Genomic DNA, 26,123 nt, shown 5'->3' on the forward strand with positions numbered 1-26,123 from the left:
CCTGCTGACATTTAGAAGGAGGCGGCATTTTCACTCTCTTCTGAAACTGTTACTTATCTTCTCTCCTTTGACTGTCAGGCTTTTACTTTCAGGGTGACAACTAAGCTCAGTTAGAGACTGCACAACTGAAACAACTTAAATAAAGAAATAAGGGCTTCTGCAGTGGTATTCCACAAGTTAGGTATTGGATAATTACATACACCACAGTGTTGATTGCTGTTGTTCAGAGAACTGACCAAAAGTGGTATTCTCATGCAGTAAATTGGTCAAATATTTCTTCAGTGGATAAAGATTTCTGTTGATCCAGAAGCCTAGAGGAGTTGTTGATGTTTGGAAGGGAGCTGCTTGGACTTACTGACATCCTTTTATAGGTACAAAGCTGAGAGTACAGAATGACTGACAGGTCTCAATTTTGCTGCTGCTGCTGCTTCCTTGATGAGACCTGGTTCTGCCAAAAGCTGTTTTATCCAGGTTCTTTTAGGGGGCTGCACAGGGAGTTGGTTTGTGGTTTTTTTGGTGTGGGTTGGTTGGGTTTTTCTGGGGGTTTTGGTTGTGGGTTGGTTTTTTTTTGTGGGTAGCAGCTTGTGCATGGACATAATCTTAATTAGAGCAGCTAGGTCTAGTGGAAGAGGTTAAATATTCTGTTTCATCAGTGATAGCTGCTGTATTCACTTTTCCTGTTCAGTTGTACTGAATTGTCTTGCTAACTTCCTGAACTATTTTTGAAAGAGAGCCATGTAAAAGAATGCCACCTAGGCAACTTTAACTGAATTTCTTTGGAAAATGGATGGGTGCCTCATTTTCAGTTAAATACATCTGAGGAAATTTAATGACAAGAAGGAGCTTTTAGAAGTTAATTCTTAGCTATAAAAGATATCATTGAGCTGAACAGTGTCTTCCTCTGCTTCATAAACAAAACCAAGCCTGAGTTTGTCACTGCAGTTCTCTATCCATTGGATTCTTTTCTTCTCCTCAATTTTTGTCCACTTTACTGTGCCCCAGATAGCCACTTGTAATTCTTTGTCACTTCTGCCCTTTGTGTTCATTCTTAAAACCAAAAGTGTGCATACTGTGCCAAATATACTTTTCAGATTCACATTTCTTGCACAGTATGCATTTCAGCTTTTATGTGCAAGGTAGGAGGTGATCATTCTAAATGATCCTTAGCCCTCACTCAATCTTAACTTTTGTTTGGAACTCTGGAAACTCCTGGTAAATGGAGACATTTTTTCCCTAAGGTAACTTCAGTGATTTTTATTTTTAATATTGTATTATAACATGTGCATTAAGTGAACCCCTAAACCTTGCAAATTCCTTTGTACACTAAGCGTATTTCAGATAGTGGAACAAATGTCTGTCTTGCTTTGTTTTTTGTGTCCTTGGCTGTCACCTTCTACGAAGTTCTGACTTCTCCCTTCTTTGCATCTTGTGGCATATGCTGATACTTGCTCTAGCTTGTCTGGAGGCCCACATAAGCTTCCTGGCTAGGTTCTGCCAAGAAAAATAGCTGACAACAGAGTTCTGCATGCTTCTTCCTACTCTTCCTGGTTCCTAATATTTTCATGCAACTCTCAACCACAAAGACTTCCTTTAACTCTTTATCCCGGTATTATACTTGATTGAAACTTGCTAAGAGGCTCAAGACAGTCCATTTTTTGCCTAATGTCTGATATCTTTGAGAAAATTCTCCCTGTCACTTTAAGGGACATTTTTCTTCTGCAGATTTATACTTGCATGAAGGAGCTCTTTCAAAGTAAAACACAATAAACAATGCCTTTTTTCCAGATCGCTCTTTAAATGATTAAGTAATGTCCTGAGGAGATTATCCCTGAATGATGTCTGAATATAGGGTTATAGTCTCTTAGTAATCCTCTGAGTGAACATAGAGTGCTCCTCAGAAATTCCTAACCTTTTAAGATGATATTTCTTAACTATTTTCTGCTTTCCAGGTCAGAACAAACTTTATGGGCTTTCTAACTACTTCCTAGGGGTAAGCAGTCAAATATTCTCTGTTCTGTTCTTGTATTTTCCAAAGAAACACCACCTACTCTGGACTGAATCATTTGTAACTCCCAAGTGCAGGATGGCTTTGAGGGGATGATGAGGGATAGAGGAGTGGCAAGGAATTCAAGTGCTGATCAGGCTTTCGGGTGACATTACATGAATTGGTGATAACTGAGTGTCATGGTTGCTCAGTTTAGCTTAACACCTTTGTTCCAAAATGTCACCTCTTGAAAAAAATGGAGAGGTTTTTTGGAGACTCTGTAGAGTGCTCTGTTCTTTCCTCAGCAGGTTTATTCATGATCAGTTTAAGAGACTGGTTTGCACAGGTGTTAGAGTAGTTGAATAGCATCTGTTTGTCTAATCTGTCCATACGGATTGACAGAATGCTGTGCAGTTCTTATTTACTTGTTCTGGTTTTGCCTCTTATTAAAAATATTATTCCCAAAGAAATGAACTTGATTAAACAGAAATTGTTTATCTTTTCTAAAATGACCATAGCATATAAAATTCTAAGATACTTCCCCCCCACCTTCTCCCTACCACCATAAGTCCACTGTTCTATTTAGTCACTGCAGTTTTGCAAACTTTTGGATGCTAATTTTTAGCACTTAGAAGTCATTTTTCCAAGTGAAATGGTGTTTCTTATATGAGTAGAAAAAGTTACTGGTAAATATACTATATGAAAATGTATATTTCCTTCCAGCATACTTGAATGAGGACGAAATTGTAATACATTTACTATGGATCATTTGAGTAAATTCCTTGCAGGAATGGAAACATGTTGAAAGAAAGTCTTTAAATTTTGGAATATACTTGCCCTGTTAAAAAGCTTTCTAAATTAGTCTAGTTGGTTACTCAAATATTCTGTAGTGGAATTTCCAAATTACCACTTTTATGTTACCAGGCAGTGAACAGGAATTTAGTGTTTAATGCTTGGAAATGGAAGTGTAAGTCATGGATTTTTCCAAGGAAGGAATAAGCACACTGTAGGTATTTATTTTTCAGATGGCTGGCTGGAAAACTGTCACACACTGAATCTGTAAATAGCCCTTCTGTGATAGAGCACAGCTCTTTATATTCTGTTTGAACAGTCTGTAGGCTACATAATGCAAGCATGACAACAGTTCATATATTTTAAGCTCCCATTAAAAAAAAATCTTGTAAGAGTCTATTCAGTAAAAACAGCTACTTTCCTCCTTGGCAGTGCTTTTGGAATCTGTGTTTAAAAAAAAAATCAGTGGGTTATTTGAATCTTTTTTTTAATCCTTCAGTGGAGTAATTGTGGAGTGCATAGCTTCTGTGTGCAGAGAAATGGCTGAATTCAGCACTTGGCTTCATAGAAACCTTGCTGACGTTCATAGGTGATGCACACTTCTGTGGTCAAAAACTCTGGCATTATGGCTTTCTGCTGAAAGGACATACAGCTTCAGGGTACAGTGTGTAGTTTCAGACTTCAAATAAACATTTGTAATTGCATTAAGAACTAATTTGAGTAGGATTTCTTCTTTATTCTCCTTTTGAAATAATAGCAATAGATGCAGGTAACCTTCTGGAAGTCTTTTGGTTTTTTTTCTGTCATCTGAAAAGCTGTTGAATTAACATCTAGAAAATTAATAAGTTAACTGGTGTTCACTGGAGCAAGCCTGGGTTGCAATTCAGGTGTCTTTAATAGATGAAATTTTTAATTGAAGGGAGAAGAAATAAGGTTGGAATTTTCAAGAATTAGTGATGAGATGGTAAACAAAATTGTCTCACAGGTTTTGGAGATTGTGAGGAAAAACTGATTGACTGTTCCAACCATTCTCCACTATTTTTTTTTATTCAAAAGGAAATGCTCCAAAGTTGCTGTAATTAGACTGTAGACAAACCAGTGTGCTACTTCAGCAAATGTCATCAAAGAGCAATAATAGCTCCTGAAGATTTTGAATCAGCTGTACTCCATCTGTGAGGGGGAGTAGACCACAGAATGACACTTGTGTATTATCTTTGGGTATAAGACTGTACTCAAATTCTCAAAGTTTACCAGAGTAACGTTGAGAAACAGCTTCTGTGAGGAGGGACCACCAACACCAGTGGTTTGAATAAAGGTAGCACCTTGCTGTTATGTTGACTGCAGTGATGGCCCAAGCTGCCTTTTTTACTTTCATTAGCCTTGAGGAGCATGTATCTGTTCTGGAGAAATGCCAAACTGCAGAATTTCAAGACCTTCCAATAGGAAAATACAGGAAGCACTGAGGAGTGGATACTGCTGTATCCTTCCCTACTTACTACTGTTTTGTTGAACTAGCTGTGGTGAACTGATGTGATTTCTTAAATGTGCTCATGGAAGATTCATCGCAGCTCAAAAGTTCAGTTGAGTACAATCAGATGGGAATGACTGGGTTTTGGTTTCCACCATCAGATGTCACTTACTTGTTTTGAAATTGTTTGCTTAATGTGTTACAGACGTGTCATGCTGCAGTGCACTGCGTGGAATCGATGAGTGGAGGTAGTGGTGCAAGTCATACCAAAACATAAGTTGGTGGTGTATTTCTAGCGGCTTCCAAAATCACCAGTAGAAATGACAGCTGGCTTCAGTTTTCTTCCATTAAAGAACTTTGGAACTCCTTGTTTAACTGGTAGATCCGAAATACCCATCAGAGATCCTTGGTCATAGATCTGAAAACCGCTAAAATGCTATCTGACTGTTTCAGAACAAACTTGAAAACAAAACCTTCGTTGCTCGAAGAAAAAGTAGTTAGGCTTCTTAAATTGGTTTATCTGAATCTTTAATATGCAATAATTCATACTTTATAGTGTAACTCTCGATTTAGGTGTTGTGTAGGGAAAAAAAGATTCATCCCTTCTGCTTTTTCTCCTCTGTACTGACCTTCTATCATTATCTCCTTCATTACCTAGAATGTACAAAGTGAGATAAAAATATCCTGACTTTTTTTGGTCTTTTCAGAAAAGTTTCAGTGAATATGGAAGCATATTGAAACAAAAATGCTACCTGTTTTTTCATGCTGCTGTGTTGATCAGTATATGTTTCGTAAAGCCAGAGAGGCAGACAAATATTTTTTTCCTCAAGCAATATTTAAAAGACTAGGGTGCCGACATCAAGCTTTTACTCTGAAATGTTACTAACACACGTATGTATATAGAGAGCGCACATCTTTAATATTTCAATCTGGATCATAACCCTGCCCAGTCATCTCAATCTAGTTTTTAAAAACACTGGTTTTGTAAAATATATCCTGTCCTTATCACTGTACTTATTTGGTATATATCAAAACAGATCACTTATTGGCTTAGGATTTTTAAATCATAAACCAAATTTAGCTTCAGGGTTCTGTTAGCATTTTTCATTTATGTTATGGATACTGCTTACAGCTCCAGGGTGGGAGGCAGGAATTTTGCAAGTGTGTGCTTGCTGCTGAAACATCTGGATATTGGGAGGCTTTGACCGCACTGGCTTCAATTTGGTAGGTTTGAATAAAATACTCTCAGTTGTGGGACTGGGTTGTATCAGACTGCTGAATCACTTACTGGGGTCTTTTTCCCTCCTACCACAAGAGACATTTGGGGAACTTGGTTGCTGTGGCTTGCACTCAACATCCTTTCTTTTAAGCTGACATGATTGTCTTTATGCAAGAACTTCCATTCCTCATCACTTCTTGTTTCAGCTGCTGAAGATAATTCTACTTACATCACTGTCAAGCATTTAAATATATATAGGTTAACGCTAGAGGCCCATCTCTCTGAAATTTAGTCCCTGCTCAGTCTTCAAACATGGTATCTTTTAGATACCAGTGTACAAACCCAGCACCAACGTTTCCTCAGTGCCCCGTAGCTCACCCTAATGCATCCAGCAATGTGTAGGGGCAGCATTGGAGTGCAGCACTCCAGCTGTGGCAAGTGTCAGAATACATATGATGTGCTTAAAGAATGCATGAATCCAACTCAAAGCATGTGCCCTATTCCCTGGACCTTTCCCTCTGCTGAATCTAACTTATAAATAACTTTACAGCTGTTCTCTCTTTACAAAACAGTGTTCTTCATCTCCAGAAGGTGCCCCCTCAAAAAATAATTATCTGAAGGGCTGGTTTTGTTTTAGTAGCTGATGTGTATAGCATGTCCCTTCTTTCTTTCTTATACTGTTTGATCTTGCAAATCCACTTATCTGTTAATTACTGTCTAGATTTTTTTCCCACGCTGGTATTCAAATAAATAACCTTGAAAAGGTCAGACTGATGATGATTTTTCCTAGTTGTAGTGATAGGAAGAATACCTCATGCTTCCTTTATTTTATAGTTACACAGTGCTTATGAGATATTACTTTATATCATGGGGGTTAGGGGAACTTTTTTTTTTCCAAATAATTTCCTTCAATTCTGCTGTAAATAGTCTACAGATGCTTTTTCTATAGTATGCAAAAATGGCCTATTAACACATTTTGGTTTAAAAGCCCTTGTTCTTTTTTAGTTCATAATAAATATAGATGATCTTTGGAGAATTTTCCTCTTTTCCCCTTTTTTAATCTCTACTCTGAGGAAAGGATTTATATAGATATCTATATTTATACAAGTATTCAACAAGTTTAAGCTAGAAGAGTTGTTTAAGGATTTCCTGCCCTTCCCTTTCCATAGTTAGTCTTTTCTAGTGTGGCGTGTGCACCACTTCCGTAATGAGTTATAGACTATACTGTTGTCCCCGTCACCTTTTCTTTCCCCTTTCTGCCTTAAATAGAAACAAATAATCAACACTGCAACTGCATCTGGCCATGAGAATTATCTTGTTTACTTTTGTCTTGGTTAAAGATTATCATCTTGGTATTTGGCTTTTTATTTTGTGCTTTTATTTTTTTTCTTGCAACCCCAGCCCCCTCCCTGCCCCCAACATGCAATAGATTGAACTATAATATTGCTAGGCAATCTCTTTCAGGTATTTTCGTATACTTTTAAGAAGCATCTTATCTTCTTGAAGGATGTTTTGATTACTTGAAACCAAATTCTGTGTGGTGGGGATGAGGGGGATGTTTCTGGTTGACCTTTCAAGAATGTTCTTTTCCTTTTTCTGTCCCTCTACCCAATTACTGCAAAAAGACTTGGTGTTTCATGATATGCTCTTTCTACTGTAAATATATTACCTGTAGACAATGCTGTAATTGAAGTGAATCAGTTAATGAACTCAAACAGAAATACAGGAAAAATAGGTAGAGTGTTTTGAAAAATGTGCTTTTATTGGCATTTATCATTCTATAATTTTAGGTATATAATAAGTATTTGAGTCTTTCATCTTAAGCATGTGAACCATCTTAGTAAAGATGCAGAATCTTCATAGCTTTTCTACTTGCTTTTACATGTTTTGCCTAACATCTTAGAAACTGGTCACTCGTTCTTCTGCTCTGTTTTCTGTTTGGAAGAGGAAACGGTTTTCCTGGAACAGCTAAAAGTGTAAAATGGACTAAATGTGGCACCATATCCTAGATGTGTGGCCTTTAATTTTTATTGTCAGCTGAGTCTTGCCGTGTCTATCTGCAATAAGGATCTATCCTAATATCAAAGTATGCTACTGATAATTGTGCTGAACTAGAGCTCTGATAAATATTGCTGACAAGTATTTATTTCTGAAAAGTTGCTTTTTAGATATGAAAATATTGTCCAGTAGTTCAGAGTTCTATAGCCATTCAATACTTTTTTCAAATGGCGCTCCTGTATAGTACTTCACATAACCTGATGCAACATTTCTTTTGTGTACCCTATTATATGGAATCAGATGCCTAAATTTTGTTAAAACAGCACAATTTTTGGTCTCTTTTTGTGACTGGAAGTTCAGTGACTAAAATACTTGTAAGAATATGAAATAGTGAATGGTCATGTGTTTGCTGTTCCACATTATAAACAAAGTTAATGAGAGGAGCTGATGATGACAGTCTTTACTCCGTGCTCCTTTTTCCGTTTTGTCATTGTGTGGGAGTTACCTTGATTTAATACACTGCACGTAGCTCTGTGTAATTTGGAAAACCAGTTTGTGTACTTATATTGCTGTGTTCTGTGTGTTTTCTTTACTGTAAATAATTTCAGATATTTGTGTGGTTTATTCTGTAGTACTGAAGTTTTTTGCTTGTTAAAAAGGTGTTTTGTAGCAGATTATTTCTCTGCTGATGTACTAACTCAGTGTATGTACTTATTTCATTTGTATCTTTCTGATGATCTGATAAATGTGTAGAATATAAAATCAATGAGTATGCAACTTTGAAAAACTAAGTTTTTCATGACTACAAAGCAGAAGAAACTGTCCATTGACTTTTTCTGTTGAGTGATAGTTCTGACTCCCTTGTCCCTGTGTTTCTGAGCGGGATTTGCCTGGCATGGGAGGGTTTGTACAGCAAAGTTAAGGGGTGTGTTCCTGCCTGACTGCATGAGTAGGTCTGTAGCCATTCCGGTGTTCTGGATTAGGCAGCAAGGTTGCCACTTTCCCAGTGCTCAGGCTATTGTAAGGATTTTGAGGAGAAAAGTAGACTCAAGTATTATTTGTCTTCCAGTTAATTTTGCTTCATAACAAATCCCATCAGACTTGAAGAAGAAATCCTGTCCAGGTTTCATTTTAGTCATCTTTGTTTTGGGGGGTTTTTTTTGTTGTGTGTGTGGGTGATGATTCATTTTTGACTAGTAAAATAAGACTGAGAACTGTGCAGACATTTTAAAGCATGTGACTTAACTCACTGCCCTCTCTCCTGGCTTTTTGGGTTTGCCCTCTCAGCTGGCATTGATATGACTTCTCTTGCCCATCAAGTAAGCTTCAAAACAAAATAAACCCCACAACACAAACTTTCTCAAAAGATAGGCTGAAGTTGGGGTTGTCCAGCCTGGAGAAGTGAAGGCTCTGAGGGGACCTTATAGCGACCTTCCAATATTTGAAAGGTGCCTACAAGAAGTCTGGGGAAGAGCTCTTCACTAGGGCATGTAGTGATAGGATGAGGGCTAATGGTTTTAAACTAGAAAAGGGTAGATTTAGGTTGGATATTAGGAAAAAGTTCTTCAATATGAAGGTGTTAGATCACTGGAACTGACTGCCCAGAGAGGTGGTGGAGGCCCCATCCCTGGAGATATTCAAGATCAGGCTTGATGGGTCTCTGAGCAGCCTGATCTAGTAACATTGTCCCTGCTTACTGCAGGGGAGTTGGGCTAGATGATCTTTAAAGGTCCTTTCCAACCTGTTATGTTCTGTGATTCTATGAAAACAACCCACTTCTTGAATCTCAAGGGCAGGGAAAAGAAAGTTTTCCATTGATGGGCAATGTCTTTGCTGATGGCAGTGTTAGTTTGCAAAGCACCCTTAAAGGTGGGAGAGAACTACACCACCAAGCATATGTGCTCATTAGCCATTTGTAAGTTAAACTTCCTTTTTATTTCAGTAGGTCTGACTTCTGGGAATTTTTTGTTTTTATCTGAATGTGTGCTGAAGCCATGCTCTAGATGGGCATTAAGTTCTAGAAAGGAACACGTATTAGCTTTTCCCATTCTGTCTTTCAGCACGCCTGTCCCATGCAGACTTGTAGCATCCCTGTGCCTGCACTGACAAAACAGTGCAGATGAGAAGGTCACCTAAATCCAGGTGTGTGCTGGTGCACAGAGAGCAGTTCACTGACCCCGGGCATGCCTGGGTAGCTCTGGAAGCTGGTTATGTCTGCCCCTCCCTCTCCCCTCCCAACCACTAGGAAAATTAAACCTGTAAGTATGACTATTTGTTCTAGATAACTACAAGATGTTTATCCCTGTCCTAAGTAAGGGCTAAGGTAAGTTAATTAACTTGAAGACAGGAATGGAAACTATATGTTGATAGCAAAAGATCAGCAAGAATATATATAGTGGGAGTACAGGGATTACATAAAGAGCACCCTCCAAGGGCAATTGTAAGAGTCTGCCAAGGATGAGAGAAAAGAATGGACTATATTGTTCTGCTTTTTTGCTCATAGGTGATTATTTTATTAGCTTACAGAATTACCAACACATTTATCTTCATGTTAATTTTCTTACTCAGCTTGTTAGCTTTGCTAATATGGTTGTTGGCAGTGAACAGTCATTTTTGTGACTTGCTTTTTTTTCTATTTTTTGTGGTCTCATTTAATCCTTTCCTGTGCCTTACCTATTTTAACTGCATGTGGAGATTAAATTATGGAACTATTTATGGCATTCAATCATTTTGTGTTCCCATTATTCCATATGCTCACTTGGTTCCTTGTTTCTCCTTTCACCCCTGAAAGTAATTAAAATAAATGGTCTCTTAAATTTCTCTGCCTGGGAAGTGTATCTGTCTGGTGCTATTGACGTTAGGGAGTACTTTAGGTTTCATTGAGCATCTTGTCTGCAGTTTTCAGAACTCAGCTTTTAAATCTTGAGCCCCAGAATCGATACTTTTCAAGGGAAAAGTGAAACCAAAGCAAGCAGTTAGAAAGCAGACTGCGTTGTCACGTTGTACTATTGTTACCCCTTTGGTTTCCCTGATTTTTGTTGCCCAGAATACAGCAGCATCCCGTTGCACTGATGAAGTTTGCATTCTTTTGTATCAGACATTATTTGGTATCTAGATGACAGCACAGATCTTGAAGCAGGTGTTCACCTTACCCCTGTTCTCATTCTGCAGAGCAATAAGGAGTCTCCAAGAGGAGACAGAAAGCAGCAAACTCTCTGAAGCCAAGACAGAAGGAAAAACTGCGCTCTGATAGTATCAGAACATCAAATCTAGCAGTCCTGATAGTCTCGCTGTGTTCTTGTTCCAGACAGTATGTTAGCATGCAGTTAACAAATGTTACAGGACCTGAACACCAAAGAAACATTGCAACATTGTCAGGATTTTGTAATAATGCTTTTGTAACTTTGACTCTTGGTTTCTTCAGTATATCTCGGGGCTCTCAACATGCTGCCTAAATAATGCTTCATTAAATGAAGCAAGGATAGTGAGAATATTTTTCTTGTTTGTTTTTTAATAATTCAAAGTAGTTTTTTTAATCTACTAATTAAGACATTGTAGACTGCATTTTTGTTCTAATCAAGCATAGCAATAAGGATATTAGACCACTTCAAAGTGATTTTTCTTTTTCTTCCCAGAATACTAGTTCTCAGTTTATTCTGTGTTGTGAATGGAGTGTTAGTATGCAACCATCTTTTCTTTGCCTGAATTGTTTATTTAAGAGTGACTGTTAATACAAGCTTTAAAAAATAATTATGATAATGATAAAATAAAACAGACCAGGACTGATTTCCTTTGTCTGTTTGTTGTTTTGGGTTTTTTTTAATGGGCAAAGTAAAAACCTAGCGTGTATCAGTAGAAGACTCAATGTTTATTTTAAATCTGGAGAATGCAGTGTGAAAAAGTTGTTTTGTGAGGTGTTAAATGTTCTGAAAATAGTTAGTTTGTTTACAGCTAACACAGTAATACAGCAGGCTATAGGTCTGTTTTAGGTGACAGTTATATTTGAAAGATGGCTGTAGTAAGACTTGTCAAGTCCTTTTCCTTGGACCTCAGTAATATGTAGGTGGCCTTGAGGATAGCAATCAGAGGTATTTTAATGTGTTACTTTTCATGAGATCCAGACATAAAAATGTAAGTCTAGAGTCAAAGGGCTGCAGCTGCCTAGGATTGACCTGTCCTGCTTTCAGCTGTGAAGTCCAAAATGTGGCTTTTGAAGGCTTTTACAGTAGCTGGACTGCTGGGAAGCTTTGCCATGCTTAGCTATATAAAGGTCTGCAGCTAGGTTGCCAAAGGTTTCCTTCTACTGAGCAGCTCAGACTGCCTCCTGTGTAGGCCCTATGAGGCTCTACAAAAGAAGTGGTCTTTCTACTTGTCACCCACAGAGATGCTGCAGTCACCTTGGTAGCCACGGAGTATGCAGAATGACTCTGACTCAGTAGCAGGTCAAGGGGGGACCTTCTTTACTTTCCTATCAGTAGCTATAGCATTCACCCAGGATGTGGAAAGCTTGTTTTCCTTTTATGCTCAGGTGATTCATGGCCATGTTTTCCACATGAGCATACTGACCTCTGGTCTGCTTCCACTTCCGAAGTCTTTAAGACACTTGAAGACCTAATTCCAGAGCAAGGGCAAGATTCAAGACATGCTCTGCATGATTTTCTTTGTGAGCTTAGGTGGTTCACTCTTTGGCATGGTGGTTGTTTATGATTCTTCCTTTTAAGTATCTGTGTTGTTGTTCTCCTTTAAGTATCTTGTTTAAGTATCTGTTGAGCTTGGGAACTCAGACCTGTTGTCACTGTATGTGCGCCCAGTCTGGGCCGTGTTTAGTGGCTGGAGAGCTGCTGCATCCCACCTTCCTGGGAGCTCAGGGAGAAGAAAGGAGCCGCTGTTTGTTCCCATCTTCCTGTCCTTCAGGCACCCAGTATGTCACGTGCTCCTGGAACACTGGAAGCTTGGTACTTATTACTGCCTTTAGAGTTGAGTTTAATGTCACTGACAGCATCTACACTGGTTGTTGTGTTGTCCTTCAGAGCACCTTTTCTTTTCCTGAGCTTATTTTTAAGCGAGGGCTTCTAAGGAAAAGTGGTAGGAAGTTGGTCTGAGTAGCCTTTCACGCTAAGGTGACTTTTATGCTAAGGTAGCTTTACCATAGCAGAGAGTTTGACTATTAAATGGGGATTTTAGCCTGTGGCACAATAAGCATCCTTAATTTTAAGCAAGTAAGTAGAGCCTGTGGAAATAGAGAAAGCTGTTCATGTGCATAGTTACACATGATTAAAGATTTATGAAATAAGGTTTTAAACTTCTGTCTATTGTTTGCAAGTATTTCATCAAACTTGATGCTTCTCTCATAGTCCCATGTTATAGTAAAATGAACTAACTGCGCTTAAAATTTTGTCTTAATTATAAATTTTGATCTGAAGCTGCAAAGAAGAGTTCCAAATAGCTTGAAAAAGCTTCAGCTTAAACTTAATGAATTACTTTAAATGTTAATGATTTTTAATTTTTTTCTTGATTTAAAAAGAACAAAACAAAGAAAAACAGCAAAACAACAAAAACCAAACATACCAATAAATCAAACCAAAACATAAAACGGAAAAAAATTCAAACCCCAACAAAAACAAACAAAATGCAACAAAAAACCACCTAAAAACCTGTGTCCTGTGCTACTATTTGGGAAATGTTATAAAAGTGGGATACAAATAAACCAGCAAATGTCAGAAATGTAGGTTTCATACCTCATCACTGCTGTCAGTAGTTCAGGTTGTCTCTTAAAACTCTGCCAGCAGTTTTCTGATTAAGCTCCTGTTAAAAAAACACAAACCAACCAACCAAAGAACAAAAAAAAACCCCTAAGCCCAAATCATCTGAGAATGAAAAACCTCAATGGTTTCTGAGACTCGGAATGACTTTTTAATAAAGTGAGAATGGTAATCAGTCCATACAGTTCCTTTGAAGAAAACATCAAAATGAATTCTCACTCTAATGGGGGGGGGGAAGGATTTTCCCCACTTAAACTCCTCCTAATCTCTCAATTTCAATCCGTGTATTTTTTCCACAAAATTATCAAGAGCGATTGACCTGAGAGATTTGTTTTCCGTTCTGAAGTCTTGAAATTTTCCTCCTGGCTAATTACAGCCCATTACTCTAGACTTTGGTCCTTTAGCAGTAACTTTTTCCATCTTAAGATGGGTTGTCCCATTCCGGTGAAGAGCATGTTGTCTGAGCGCTGAATGGAATTACTACCAGTGGAAACTATGCTGCAAGAGGCTCGATAAAGCAGCTGCTGTGCAAACCTCAGCTGTTTTTTCCATCCTCCTGAGTGCGGGTAATTAGCATAGGGAAGCTGACTAATGTGCTGACGTCACCTCTTTCCAGTCGCAGCTTACATTTCGTTCCTGACTGCCTCCAAGCATGCAGGACTTTGTTCAGGAATTCGCCGTCATATACAGGATGCTCTGAAACCTTTTTTTTTTTTTCTTTTGAGAGGCTGGGCTTGTGTTCCGTATAAATGCTGCCTGCGGGACCAACGGCTTCCTTAAAAGTCATTGGTTTCTGTGGAACAGCGAGTATCGCTTTGGCAAAGTGCGAAATGCATTTCAGAAATTTTAACTACAGTTTTAGTTCTCTGATTGCCTGTGTGGCAGATAGCGATGTCTTCAATCAAGCAGAAACAAGGGTATGCTTTATATTTTGTGGTTTTATTTCTGTGAACTACTGGAATACTAAAGCATGTAGGTGCTGTTTCAACTTTTTAAAAATACAGATATCTTGATAGCTTTTTGACTGGTAAGAAAATTTCAGTTTGATATAAGGGTCTTGGATCTTGCAGGTCTGCAACAGTCTGCTCTGATACATATGACTCTAACTCTGGAGATTATTAGATCTTAAGCTGTGTGGTTTTGAAAATGATCAGAAGTTTATGTCCAGACTTCCTTGACTGTCTGTATAGTGTATTCCTCACTTGCAAATGTTTAGATAATAATTTTGGCAGTAAGATTCACATAATTTGTAGTACACTTTGTTTTTAATGGGATTTTTTGGCTGGCGCTGTAGTTAAGAGCAAAATGTTAAAAACATAAGAAGTCCTCTCGGATTTATATTTTACTGATTAGAATGACTATAATGTAAATGATCCAGTCCTGATACAGTGATTTGTTGACTGCTAAGATACCTCAAGGACAAAAATAACATTCTGTTTAGTGTTGTATTGCTAGAGTGACATTTATTACTCTTGTAATCACACATTTTATAAGACTATATGCATTGCACAAATTGTGGAGGTACTCCAAGTTTAAATATTGAATGTGAACTTCAAAATGCAATTTAGTGTGGTTTTAGCTTACTTTTCATGGTTTCATCCATCTCTTTCAAGAGTACAGGAGGGTAACGAATGAAGGCTTTGTGTGCAGAGGGTCCTGGTCTTGTTTCAGAGCTCATTTTGAAGAAACTTAAGTGTGGCTCAGCAAGAAGCAGGACAGCTCTGATCTTAAAGTAGCTTTGAAATATAGTGGTTCTGTACACAGCTGTGGCGAGTTTGTGAAGCAGAGCTTTTCAGGAAGGAAAATGAAATTTTAAAGTAATCACTACCTTCTTATGTAATCTCTGTTGCTTTTTTTTCCTATCAATTCAAAATGTCATAGTAAAAAAAAGGTAATATTATTTTACATACTTGTTTATTTTGGTTTTTTTAATTGAACTCCTAGTAAGCTTTTATGAAGAGAAAATATCTGAAAATATCTGAAATCTGTATGCTTGATCTATTGCCATTGCTGAAGTAAGGCTTGTGACTGGTTAACTGTGTTCTCAGCGTGAGACTGAAACACTTTGCAAGAGCATGGCAGCTTCAGAACCTCCTGTTTCTTTCTCTTCCTTTGGTCTGGCATCCTCAAGAGTGAAAGCAGTCTTCATATAAATCATATGAAAAATAGCCAAGTCAGGTTTGCATAGATAGCAAAGGAGCACAAAGCTGAAGTGCAAAATGGAGATAGCCAGCTGTTGGTAAAGGTGCTTTAGTCTTTTCATGCTGATAGGACAGCAAAGCAGCTCAGCTGCAGATTTGTGAAGACATAAGGTTTTGGTCCAGTTCTTCCTACTCTTACCACACACTCAAAACAGAAAGTGTGTCAAAGGCCTTTCAGGAGCTGTATGGTTAGTGCTTGAGGTTTTTTTAGGAAAGACAGTGGTAGCCTTTTTAGAGTTCAGCTCCAGAAATAGAAGAGGCTATTAAAGTAGAATTCAGTAATGTGTACATCTTCCTAAATGAAAGTAGCAGCTATTAAAACAGATGTTCATGAACTTTATTATGTATGCTGAGTCACTGAAGAAAATTACATTTAGCTTGCAAATGTACTTTTTTCACTTTTTCCCTATCAAAACTTCTTGGTTTCCTTGAAAATAGCATACTTAGTCAAAGGCATGCTTAGCAGACTTTTTTCAAGACCTTTGGATATTAATTTTTATAAGTTAAGCATTTCTTTTCAGTGTCTTACCACTACTATTTCTGTTCTGTCACTAAATCAGAGTATCGTGTCCCACACTAATTAATGATAATAATATATTTTTAATAAGGAAGAAAAAAGCTGCTATAGAGAACAAGTAATAGGTTAGAAAAAGTCATCATTAAAAGAGATAAGAAGAAAACTAAATCTAAGCTGTTTCAAATGTTGATGTATTTATGAGCGATAGTATGCCCCCGCTAGTAACTGTAATTTATTTCTGTATTTCTCTAGAGAAAATGTAGAGTGTTGCATATTCACTTTCCTCTCTGTTCCTTCCTTTTCAGGCCAAATTTGAGTCACTGTTTAGAACATACGACAGAGATACCACCTTTCAGTATTTTAAGAGCTTCAAAAGAGTACGAATAAATTTCAGTAACCCTTTGTCAGCAGCAGATGCTAGAATCCAGTTGCACAAGACAGAGTTCCTTGGAAAGGAAATTAAACTGTATTTTGCTCAGGTAAGTCTTTTTGTGATTATCCTTACAAGGTACTAAAGCGTAACTTACTCATCTTAAGCTTCAACAGGTCTTCAATCATGCTAATGAACACTGTTAATTGTTTCAGTTTGATTAGAGAATCATGGGTTGTTCCAAACCTACAAGTATTTGGAGGCTGTTGCTTATTTTGCATTTGTTTTGATAACCTTGGGGAAAGGGAGTAGATGATAGTAATCAGCACAGTCAAAGATAGAGTTCAGCGGGGTGGGGGAAGCCAAATGTGCTCTGCCAACAGTATGCACGCACACATGCTCAAGCAGTATCTGAGGGAGTCCAAAGTGTAGAGCTGCACGTTCAGGACTCTACTTGGTGATCCTGCTCTCAGTGCTGCAAATTGCTCAGCACAAGTCTGTACTTGGAGATTGCCATCAGTGCAGCACTATAGCTGGCTAGTGTCTGCTGCTAAAGATGTGAAACTCTCCGGTTTTGGTAATCTGGGTGCTTTTTGGTAGCTGCTGTGTATTTTCCTCCATACATTTAATGGGAAAATTAATCTATATGTGTCTGTTTCAGATGTCCCTAGGGAAGGAGCCAGTTTATTTATATACCTTCTAGAATTCTCACCACTCTCACTTGTGGTAATGAGTTTCAACAACATTTGTCATTAGGCCTTAAAGCCCATATCCAGCTTCCTTCTACTTCAGTATTTTAAGGGCAGATATTTTCTGGTGAAGTTTTTGTAAAACTCCATAATGAGAAGGTGCGGACGTGCATACTTCATTGCATGTTTCATCAGAGTTAATGAATGTGGTGGCTTGTCTGTCTTTTGTATACTGGGTCTTTCATATAGCTGTCTTCAATAGTATAGTTACATGCTGCCACCTTGAGTGCCTGTTACAGCATAACATCTCTCCAAATCTTAAAATTCTTCATGAATGATGGATTCATTGATAATAGTGAAACAACTTTGGGTTTTGTGCTTTTTGCAGACTTTGCACATTGGAAGCTCACATTTGGCACCACCAAATCCAGACAAACAATTTTTGATTTCTCCTCCTGCCTCTCCACCAGTTGATTGGAAGCAAGTAGAAGATGCTACTCCAGTTATTAACTATGACCTTTTATATGCTATTTCCAAGTTAGGACCAGGTAAGAAGGAGCAGAAATGCTAGAATTTTGGTTGAGTAAAATACCTTTTAAACTTTGAGTTTCTAGAACTTTTAAAATTAACTAATATCTACCAATTAAATTTGTAATGTCAGAAAAAGGATTCATGAGCAATAGTTTCTTACACACGTGGTAATTCCACAGGATCAATTGGAGGGCCTGGACCTCCACAATATGGTCTATTTTATGATTTGTAGACAGCATGAATGTTGCTTCAATAATATATTTTCTTGTTCATCAGATTTTTCAAGAAGTATCTCCCTGAAAATGGAGAGGCAGTTGGGTAGTTACAGGCCTCTTGAAGGGATGGAAAAGTCCTGGTTCAGACTAAAGCAGTGAGCCAGTCACTACAGAGCTGTGTAGCTCTGTGCTAGGATTACGTCTCCATCTGAGATAGTACTGTGTGTAAGAGGAAGGATCATCAGCATCAACCTAATTTTCTTTTGGAGTTAGGAGGAAGAAGTTTTTGCCATTCCTTGCTCCTTCTAATTTTCATCTGCTCCAGTTTTTTCATTTACTGGAAACTTTGAGATAGCTTCACCCTGAAAAGGAAAAATAATTATCAGATTCCGTTTTTTTTCTCACTGTCCAAACTAAAGGAGGTATTAAGACTGTACACTTACCCCTTATTTCTAGTGCTGTCCACTAAGTTGCTTGTAATTTCAGCTAACCATCCTGTGCTTATAGGTCAATTATTAAAAATAGAGAGCACCACAGATAGGAGAAACAGTTCTACTTGCTATCTGTCTTTTAAACCAAGTACTACTTTCAGAATTAGACATAAAGTTCTACTAAACTGAACTAACACTTATTTTAAGTATGGTTCCACTTTTCAGTGATTAATGATTATGTCCCTTGATGTCACTTTTATACCTCAGTTGAGACAACCTTCTTAATGAGAATTGGTGCAAATGGTACTTCCCAAAATAAACAACTCTGATTCATGCTGTTTGCAACGGTACTGTTAGGTACATATGGCCATATTTAGTAGCAGTATCAAAAAGAATAAAAACTGTAGTCTGAATCATTTTACTGTAGTATTTTTATATACCAGTTTACTTGCCATCTTAGGAAACATGTCTTATGATGTCAGTTGTAAGGAGTGAAGAAGAGGGTAAGGCAGAACTTCTAGCATTCTATGCAGTAGTGTATGATTGACTGTATGATGCTGATACCCACAGATTCTAGTGAAAATAATGTGCATCTCACAAACCACTAGGAAATTCTTACCTGTGAAGATCCAGCCCTTTGCAGTTTATGGAAGGACAAAAGTCTATGCTTATGCTGGCATAAAAATTGGGGTATTTTATTGCCAATTTTTAATAAATACTGTTTTTTTAGATGGTGTGTGAATTATAATGGCAAGAACAATTTATAGGAAAGTTACTACAGTTAGAAGTGGAGGTATAAAATGCTGCTACAAATCATTTGTTTATCTAGAAATATGTAAACTAAGCAGATGAGCCTGCATGTAGGTCCGTCATTGATCAAGAAAACTGCTGACATACTAAATGCTTTTATCAAAGATTTTATTTTCCGAAATCAGTTTTCCAAACAGAAGTTCCTTAAGGCAACATTTGTTGGAATAAAACTTGTTTTTGATGAAGCATGTGGAATGAATAAATAAATAACATCACAGCTTATTGATTTTTATGACAGTTCAGAGCTTGCCCATGGTTACTGCTTTCCTTACTACAAGATTTCCTTTTAAGCTTTAACAATATCAAAAAGAAACCTTTAATTCTTAAAATAAGTACTTAAGGGTTTACTAAGAAGTAAAAGTTGGTTGATTTCTTTTCCCATGAGATTTTTCATTTATATTGTGAGTTTTGAGCCCTACAAAGCTCTGCCTCTTGACTGCAATGTTTTTTGGTACACAGTTAATGGCTGGGTACCAAGTTGCAAGCAGGGGTTACTCTAGCCCAATGGTTTCTGAAGAACTGGAGGCAAGAGCGTTTTCTTCTATGGAACTGCTCTTTGTGGTAGTTCCCCTTCCTAAAGTTCTTGGGGAAACAGAGCAGAGACCACTTCAGAGCCTTGCCACGTGAGAGTGTACTGCTTGCCATGAGTGTTAGCTCTTTTGAACAGCTGGTGTGCAGATCACTGTAGTGGTCTTAATGGAGACTGTTCTCTCTATACAAGAAAAGAAATTAAGGGGAGCTGATCAGGGAAGCGGTAAAAATGAATAATTTGCTCTTTCCCTGATCTAATGTAAGATTTAAATGATTTAACACCTGGTTAGGTTTAAAAGCCATTCTTTATATCATAGAGAAAACATATATTTCAGATCAGTGGTCAGTAACATTTGTATCGTAGCACTTCTACACATTGGCTGTGTTATATCTGAATGTTTCACATTATATAGACATGAAACCTGCTGTCTAGCTCTCCTGCTCCACAGAATGCCAGAACAGTGTCAGAGGACCTCTGTGTGAGGTGGGAAGAACTGCATCTGGCTTTCTTAACACTTTTTGGGGGAAGGAAGATCCTGTGGTTTTTGCCATCATTCAGGAAAACAGACTTCCTGAATGTGGTACAGTTGATAGATAATCCTATATGCTTTAAAATGACAAAAACCCACCAAAAAGACTTATGGCTGCTCACATAGAACATTTTCTTGAATACCTAGGGCTACTTATGTAAACTTGCTTTTAAGTAAGCAGCTGAGCTCCGTTGCTTTGAAACCAGAACGTAAATACTTCCGGATGGTAAACGTGACTGTTGGCAGTGCATCTGCCTGCACTGCTTAATGCCTTGTGGCATCAGGCTTTTGTCATGTGTGTATTACTTACACATTTTTCTGAATTCCTTCCTTTTTAGTAATCTCTTTCATACTTTTCTGCGGAATGGATCCTTTTTTAACTAGTTTTGCTGATTTTTTAACTTTCAGGAGAAAAGTACGAGCTACATGCTGCAACTGACACTACTCCTAGCGTTGTCGTCCATGTATGTGAGAGTGACCAGGAAAACGACGTGGAAGAAGAAACAAAAAAACCCAAACCAAAAATTATTCAGACAAGAAGGCCAGATTATACTCCTACCCATTTAAGTTGAACTGCTGTTGTTTTTCCAAGGGTTACAAGTTAGACGTATGCAAGGGAAACATTTACTATGGAAACAGCAGGTCACAGATTTTGTGGCAACAGCAGCAGTTACAGTAGGAGAAATTCCAGTGTAAGTTTGCTCAGAAAAAAATAGGAAGTTTCATTCTTATTTTTGATGCTGCGGGTTGATAGGTGTCATGAGTGTATTCCCGGATCACTGGGAATGAAAGATAGGCAGAAGATGACATTTTGAGACATAACAGGACAAACTAGGTTTATTTTTTGGGGGGTACTGTAGGCTGTTCCATTATAAAACATCTGAGGGAAGCTTTCTTTCTTCTGTCTCACATAAATCCTCAAACTAATAGGCTAGTCGTGTGGAGTACATAGCGATAACAGAGACGGTTTTAAAGATTAAAGTATGGGAATTGTAAACCTTTTTCTTATAATAGATTTTGTGCATGTGTATTCTTGGTCTTCTAAAGTAACTTTGCATTATTTTCTATAGTTTCTCAAATGTTTCTGGAAATCTGGGAAATTGTTTAAAGTATTTATTATCTCAGTATCCTGAACTTACTACTAGATGTGTATATATACAAATATATTTATATTTGTTTTTATTGGCACTCGTTTTCCAGCAGGCTTACAATTTCTTCAGCACCTTATTTTGGTGCTGTGTAACTTGTGCTTTTAAAATTTTAACCTTTTAAATGCCTATGTAGGGTTTTATCTGGCAAAGTAATGGAAAAATGTGCAATAGGAAAGTTGTTTAAACAAATTGATTTAAAATTATTTAAGTTTAAATAATTTATATCTTCAATAACATTTGTTCAGTAGCTTTGACTTTCTCATTTGGAAAAAAGAAGTACTCTTAAATGTTTAAAGCTAATGTTACATACTCACAGCAATGTAATTTTTCAGTGAAAAAAATTATTACGGAGAGATGTGAACTCCACTCAGTATGTGAATCTGCATTGTTGTGAGCAGAGGTTAAACCATGATTGGAAAATCGCACACAGTGTGTAGAACAGTGAAGAGAGATGGAGTGCCTTTTCCTCGTTCATTCCTGATGTGAACTGTTCTACAAGCTGCACACTTGTACCTTTTTCTACTGGCTTTGTATGTCCGTAAATACAAACTTTCTTAGCTTTGCTTCCAAAATAAGCTGGTATTTAGAAATGCTTAATGCCAAGTAAGGATGCATACTAATGGGTATATGTGGAAGAAGCTTTAGGATTTTTTTATATGTCAGTGTTTAAAGACACTAGATCATGACATAAAAGTGTAGAGGAAGAAAGATGGCAGAAGTGTATTTTATAACTTGTTTTTTAAAATAGAGATCCTCACTTTGAAATAGGTTTCAGTATTTTTTTAAAGACTGTAACTGATATCTGTGGAAAAATATCACAATTTTAGAAAGAGGATGTTCGAAACTTCTCAACATCTTTTTAGAAAAGCAAAGCACGGTTCTCTATTGTTTTGCTTTGGCCATAGTTGGTCTGAGAACGAGTATTGTAGCTGGAGTTAATACAAAGAAATCCATTCTGTGCCATTTGAAGCAAATATTGACTTAAATGCCTGGGTTCTCACCTCGTTTTTTAAATAAATATCAGTTATTTACAAAAACGATACACAATGAAGCCATTCCAAGCTGTGGTGCAGTGTAAATGCAGTGTTATTGAAGGATATCCTCTGACCACAGAGAGCAGGAATATATTGAACTTTAATAATACTTGAATAAAAGTATCCTGTTTTGATTGGTATGCCCTGGAAACTGAAACAAGTGGTGAAACTTGGTGTCTTTCTTGGACCTAACTGAAGTGGCACTCTCTCCGTGTTAAGAAAAGCTAATGCTGTGTATTGCTGGAGCCATGTTTTATGGGCATGGGGATGCATAAGGTTGTTTTGTGTTACTACAGTGTATACGTGGACTGTTTATTAACACACAAAATAAAATGGAGAGAAATTTTGTAGGTTTGCCACAACTGCCTTTAAGCCTTCCCAACTTTTTCCACGTTTCTGAAATTACTGCTGGACTTAGTGTTTCACTTCATGCAATTTAAAATTGTTGGAATAATTCCTGTTCTGTCCATTCCCCACCTTTCCATGATTACCCATCAAAGCATTACTTTTGCATTAGAAACCCAGGTAGCTGCTGTTCTGTTTCGTAGCAATCCCAAGAAAGCAGTGCTACCCTTCAATCAAAAAAGAATAGAATGTTAAACACCAATATGGCTTTCATCATTTTAGTACACTGACATCTGCCTATTAAGGTGGGCACTAGAAACCATGGAAGTCTTGGGATGGTTACAGTGTGTTTTCTCCTTCTGATGGAAATTGCAAACAAAAGTTGAGACAGTAACTTGCCTGTCTTTCTGGTTGTATATCCTGGCTTGTGCCACCTTCTGTTATCATTACTACAGTGTGCTGCTTGCTTTTTCTGGTTTTTTTTGGTCTGTTTGTTGGTCTTTTTTTTTTTTTTTTTTAAATGTTCAGATGAATGCTTAGTTGGTATTTTATACAGTTGTATAGTATGGGACATATTTAAATTAAAATATTTTGTTGTCTTCTTGTAAACCTTGTGGTATTTATATATGAAACAAGTTGAAGATTTTGCGCCAAAATATGAACTTTTGTAAGCCTTTGAAGCTTCCAAACACTTCTGACTTGAAAAAGGTAAGAATATTGTCACATCCTTACCAACCAAATTAATTTATTCAGAGAAAAGCTTTTCAGCCCTCTGCTTAAGAGGCTTGCATGGGCTCAATCAAAGTGTGAGAATCTGCTAATGAATAAAATACAGTCCAGAATATTCCAGTTAAAATCTGATTCTTCTGTGCCTGAAGTTGGTGTGCTTCCTAATAAAAGTATCAACATCTTACTCTATAATAATCCCTGTGCATTCATAATATCCTTACCAGTTTTCTTCCACAACATGAATAATTGTATTTTTAAAGCTCTTGGAATATGAAAATATATCAGCATTTAAATGGCTTTGCCTAGTAACTGTAAGTCTTTGTGTTGCAAAAGATGTTATGCAAAAATTCATCCAAGGGCTCACTCTTGATATGGATAGAAATCCTTCCATGGCAGAAAGGAGTTACTGATATTAATTCTCATCATTCTTCTCCTCTTACAACTGGGAAGTATTGATGTTTGTAAAAAAATTGTTCTATACACAGAGGTGGTTTGAAATTCAAGCTGCTGCTTATCAGTAGCAGGCTCATCCAGGGAAATTCCTGTGTAGAGTAAGAGAAAGATCTTGGTCCTTAAGTGATCTAACAAAAATAGAAGGTGAAATAGCAATTTCAACTGAGCCATCCTGCTTTGCATAAAGACCTCATTTCTTTTTCTTTTTGAAAGTATAACTCACGTTTTATTATTTGCCCTTTGCGTAATGATAGCATGCACAATCTCCATAAATCTGTAAGTGATCACTAGCATTTGTCATTTTGTAAGACTTGTTGCCAGCTTAGAGATACACATTCCTATCGTTGGATTATGCATTTGTGCATTGCTACATTAAGGGCCTTGTTACCAAGGTGAATTCAACAGCATGTAAGACTGAAGTTTGTTTCTAATCAGGGTTTTGTTATTCAGAGCAGCAACAAGTGTAGTAACTTTGATATTTGAAATACTGCACAAGTGTATTAGTTGTTCCTGTGTAGTCCAGACTTGTTGAGGGTGGGGAAGGAGTGAACTCCAGCAACTCTCTCTCATGCCTTTTGAACAGTTACAGCATGGATTTTGCCCTGGGCATAATCACCTGCCTGGTCAAGTTTTGCTTTGTCACGCTAGAAAGAATGTCGTGGGGAAGATGAACTTGAAATTGTGATTTGTATCTACAAAGCATGCTTGCTTGTTCTGGTGTGTCCCAAACCCTCTCCCAGTTCCAAACATACAAAATGACTGCAAGGGGTACAGCTTTACTCTAGGCATAGACTTAAGTTCAGAAATGCACTCACTAGGTCTTGGGTTCAGTTGTTGCACTTCCTCTACATCTTTGCTTTTATCCTGGCTTCCTCAACAAACTTTAGCAACACTTTGTGGAAAATTATACCTGCTTAATAATTTTAATAATTCATATTTGAATGTTTAAAAACAAGAAAACAAACTAACCAGTAATAGCAAGGATTAGATATCCTCCATGATGCTGTACATTACAGTGAACAAAGCAAGACCCAAAAGGTGACTTGGTTGATGAGTAGGTGACAGGATGGATCTGACAGGACTGGATTTATCCTCTCTGACAACATTTCCATTGATAAAGTAGTGACTATCACACTTGAGATGTTTTGTCACTTACCTGGTCTGTGTTTACATGTCTAAAATTGCAACATCTCTGTCATCTTGGTTTTTTTCTTCTGTAGCTGGCAGTTGTTTTTACTGTGGTACACTCCATCTGAGGTACGAAAAGAAATAAAATTATGGGAGTTTGAAGTGTGAAAGGTTGAACAGGTGGAGGAAGAGACAGAGGTTCCAAGTAGTACTTTGTCACTTCTGGCAGTCCTGTCACCTGTTCTGTTTTGGACTTTCTGCCTCTCAAAGACCAGCTCAAGAAGCTCCAGTTCTTCCTACTGTTGATCCCTGCTTCTACCTCTGCCCTTCTTCCACAAGATTTATTCTGTATTTCCAGAAGATTGAGACTGAGGTTTACAAGCATTTCCTAGGTCATCTTTGTGAAATAACTTTTTCTTAACCAAAGATAGGCACAGCTCAGTGTCTGTGGCTTCAGAACTTTGTTACAGGCCTTACAAAGGCTTTGCAAAAGTCCTGTATATTGGTAGAACAGCATGGAGGGAGCACCAATGAGAAATTTTTCAATAGTGTTCAGTCTGGTGCTGTTCTTAGTGCTAGATTTGGAGTCTGTCAGTAACTTTGATATATGGAATGATTATGTATTTCTAGCTTGCACTTCGTAGTCTCAGTCCCTTTCATAGAGTGTGGATTTGTCAGGGTGGAGTTTTTGGGGGTCCGTATCTTTGTCCCATCTTGAAATCTTTCTTCAACTTTTTTTTGTCCTTCCTACATATTGGAGTTTATTGGGTAACATCTACCAAGCAGGTCCTTTATCTACCTCTCTTTTACTTCTAACTTTGTGTGGACCTGCCTACGCTTTGACTCTGTCCATGTTTTCTTGACAGTGAAGTTGTGCCAGGAATTTGTTTTGTTTGCAGTTTCATTACTACCACATCCTGCCTGAATGAAACCCCTAAGTGCAACTAAGGACTTTTCCTATGTTCACATAATGTCCAAGGTGTTATGTTCTTTATTAATCCTAATGAAATTATATCTGATTTCCTGTTTGCTCTGTGTTACATGTCTCTTACTGTCACTTATCTGTGCTTATCCTTTATTTTACTGGTGCAGATTGTATTGTGTTCCAGTGCCATGCATCTGTAACTCTGGCCAGGCCACAATCAATTCACAGTCTCGTAGGGTGTATTGTGACACCTTCAGTGCTTCTGTAGGCATGGGAACAAGTCAGACTCAGGAGTGCAATGCTGGCTGCT

At 37.6% G+C, this 26,123-nt stretch overlaps 1 protein-coding gene across 1 annotated transcript; it reads left to right on the forward strand.

Moving 5' to 3' along the window:
- Window positions 1–14,027: 14,027 nt before the first annotated feature.
- On the forward strand, window positions 14,028–20,898 carry RCAN1 (regulator of calcineurin 1). The gene is made up of 4 exons (XM_010180616.1): window positions 14,028–14,140; window positions 16,247–16,420; window positions 17,389–17,548; window positions 20,457–20,898. The coding sequence occupies exons 1-4, from the start codon at window positions 14,054–14,056 to the stop codon at window positions 20,618–20,620; spliced, it is 585 nt and encodes a 194-aa protein (XP_010178918.1). The 5' UTR covers window positions 14,028–14,053; the 3' UTR covers window positions 20,621–20,898.
- The last annotated feature ends 5,225 nt before the right edge of the window (window positions 20,899–26,123 follow it).

This window comes from Mesitornis unicolor, unplaced genomic scaffold, assembly GCF_000695765.1.
Source record: "Mesitornis unicolor isolate BGI_N332 unplaced genomic scaffold, ASM69576v1 scaffold30073, whole genome shotgun sequence".
NCBI lineage: Eukaryota > Metazoa > Chordata > Aves > Mesitornithiformes > Mesitornithidae > Mesitornis > Mesitornis unicolor.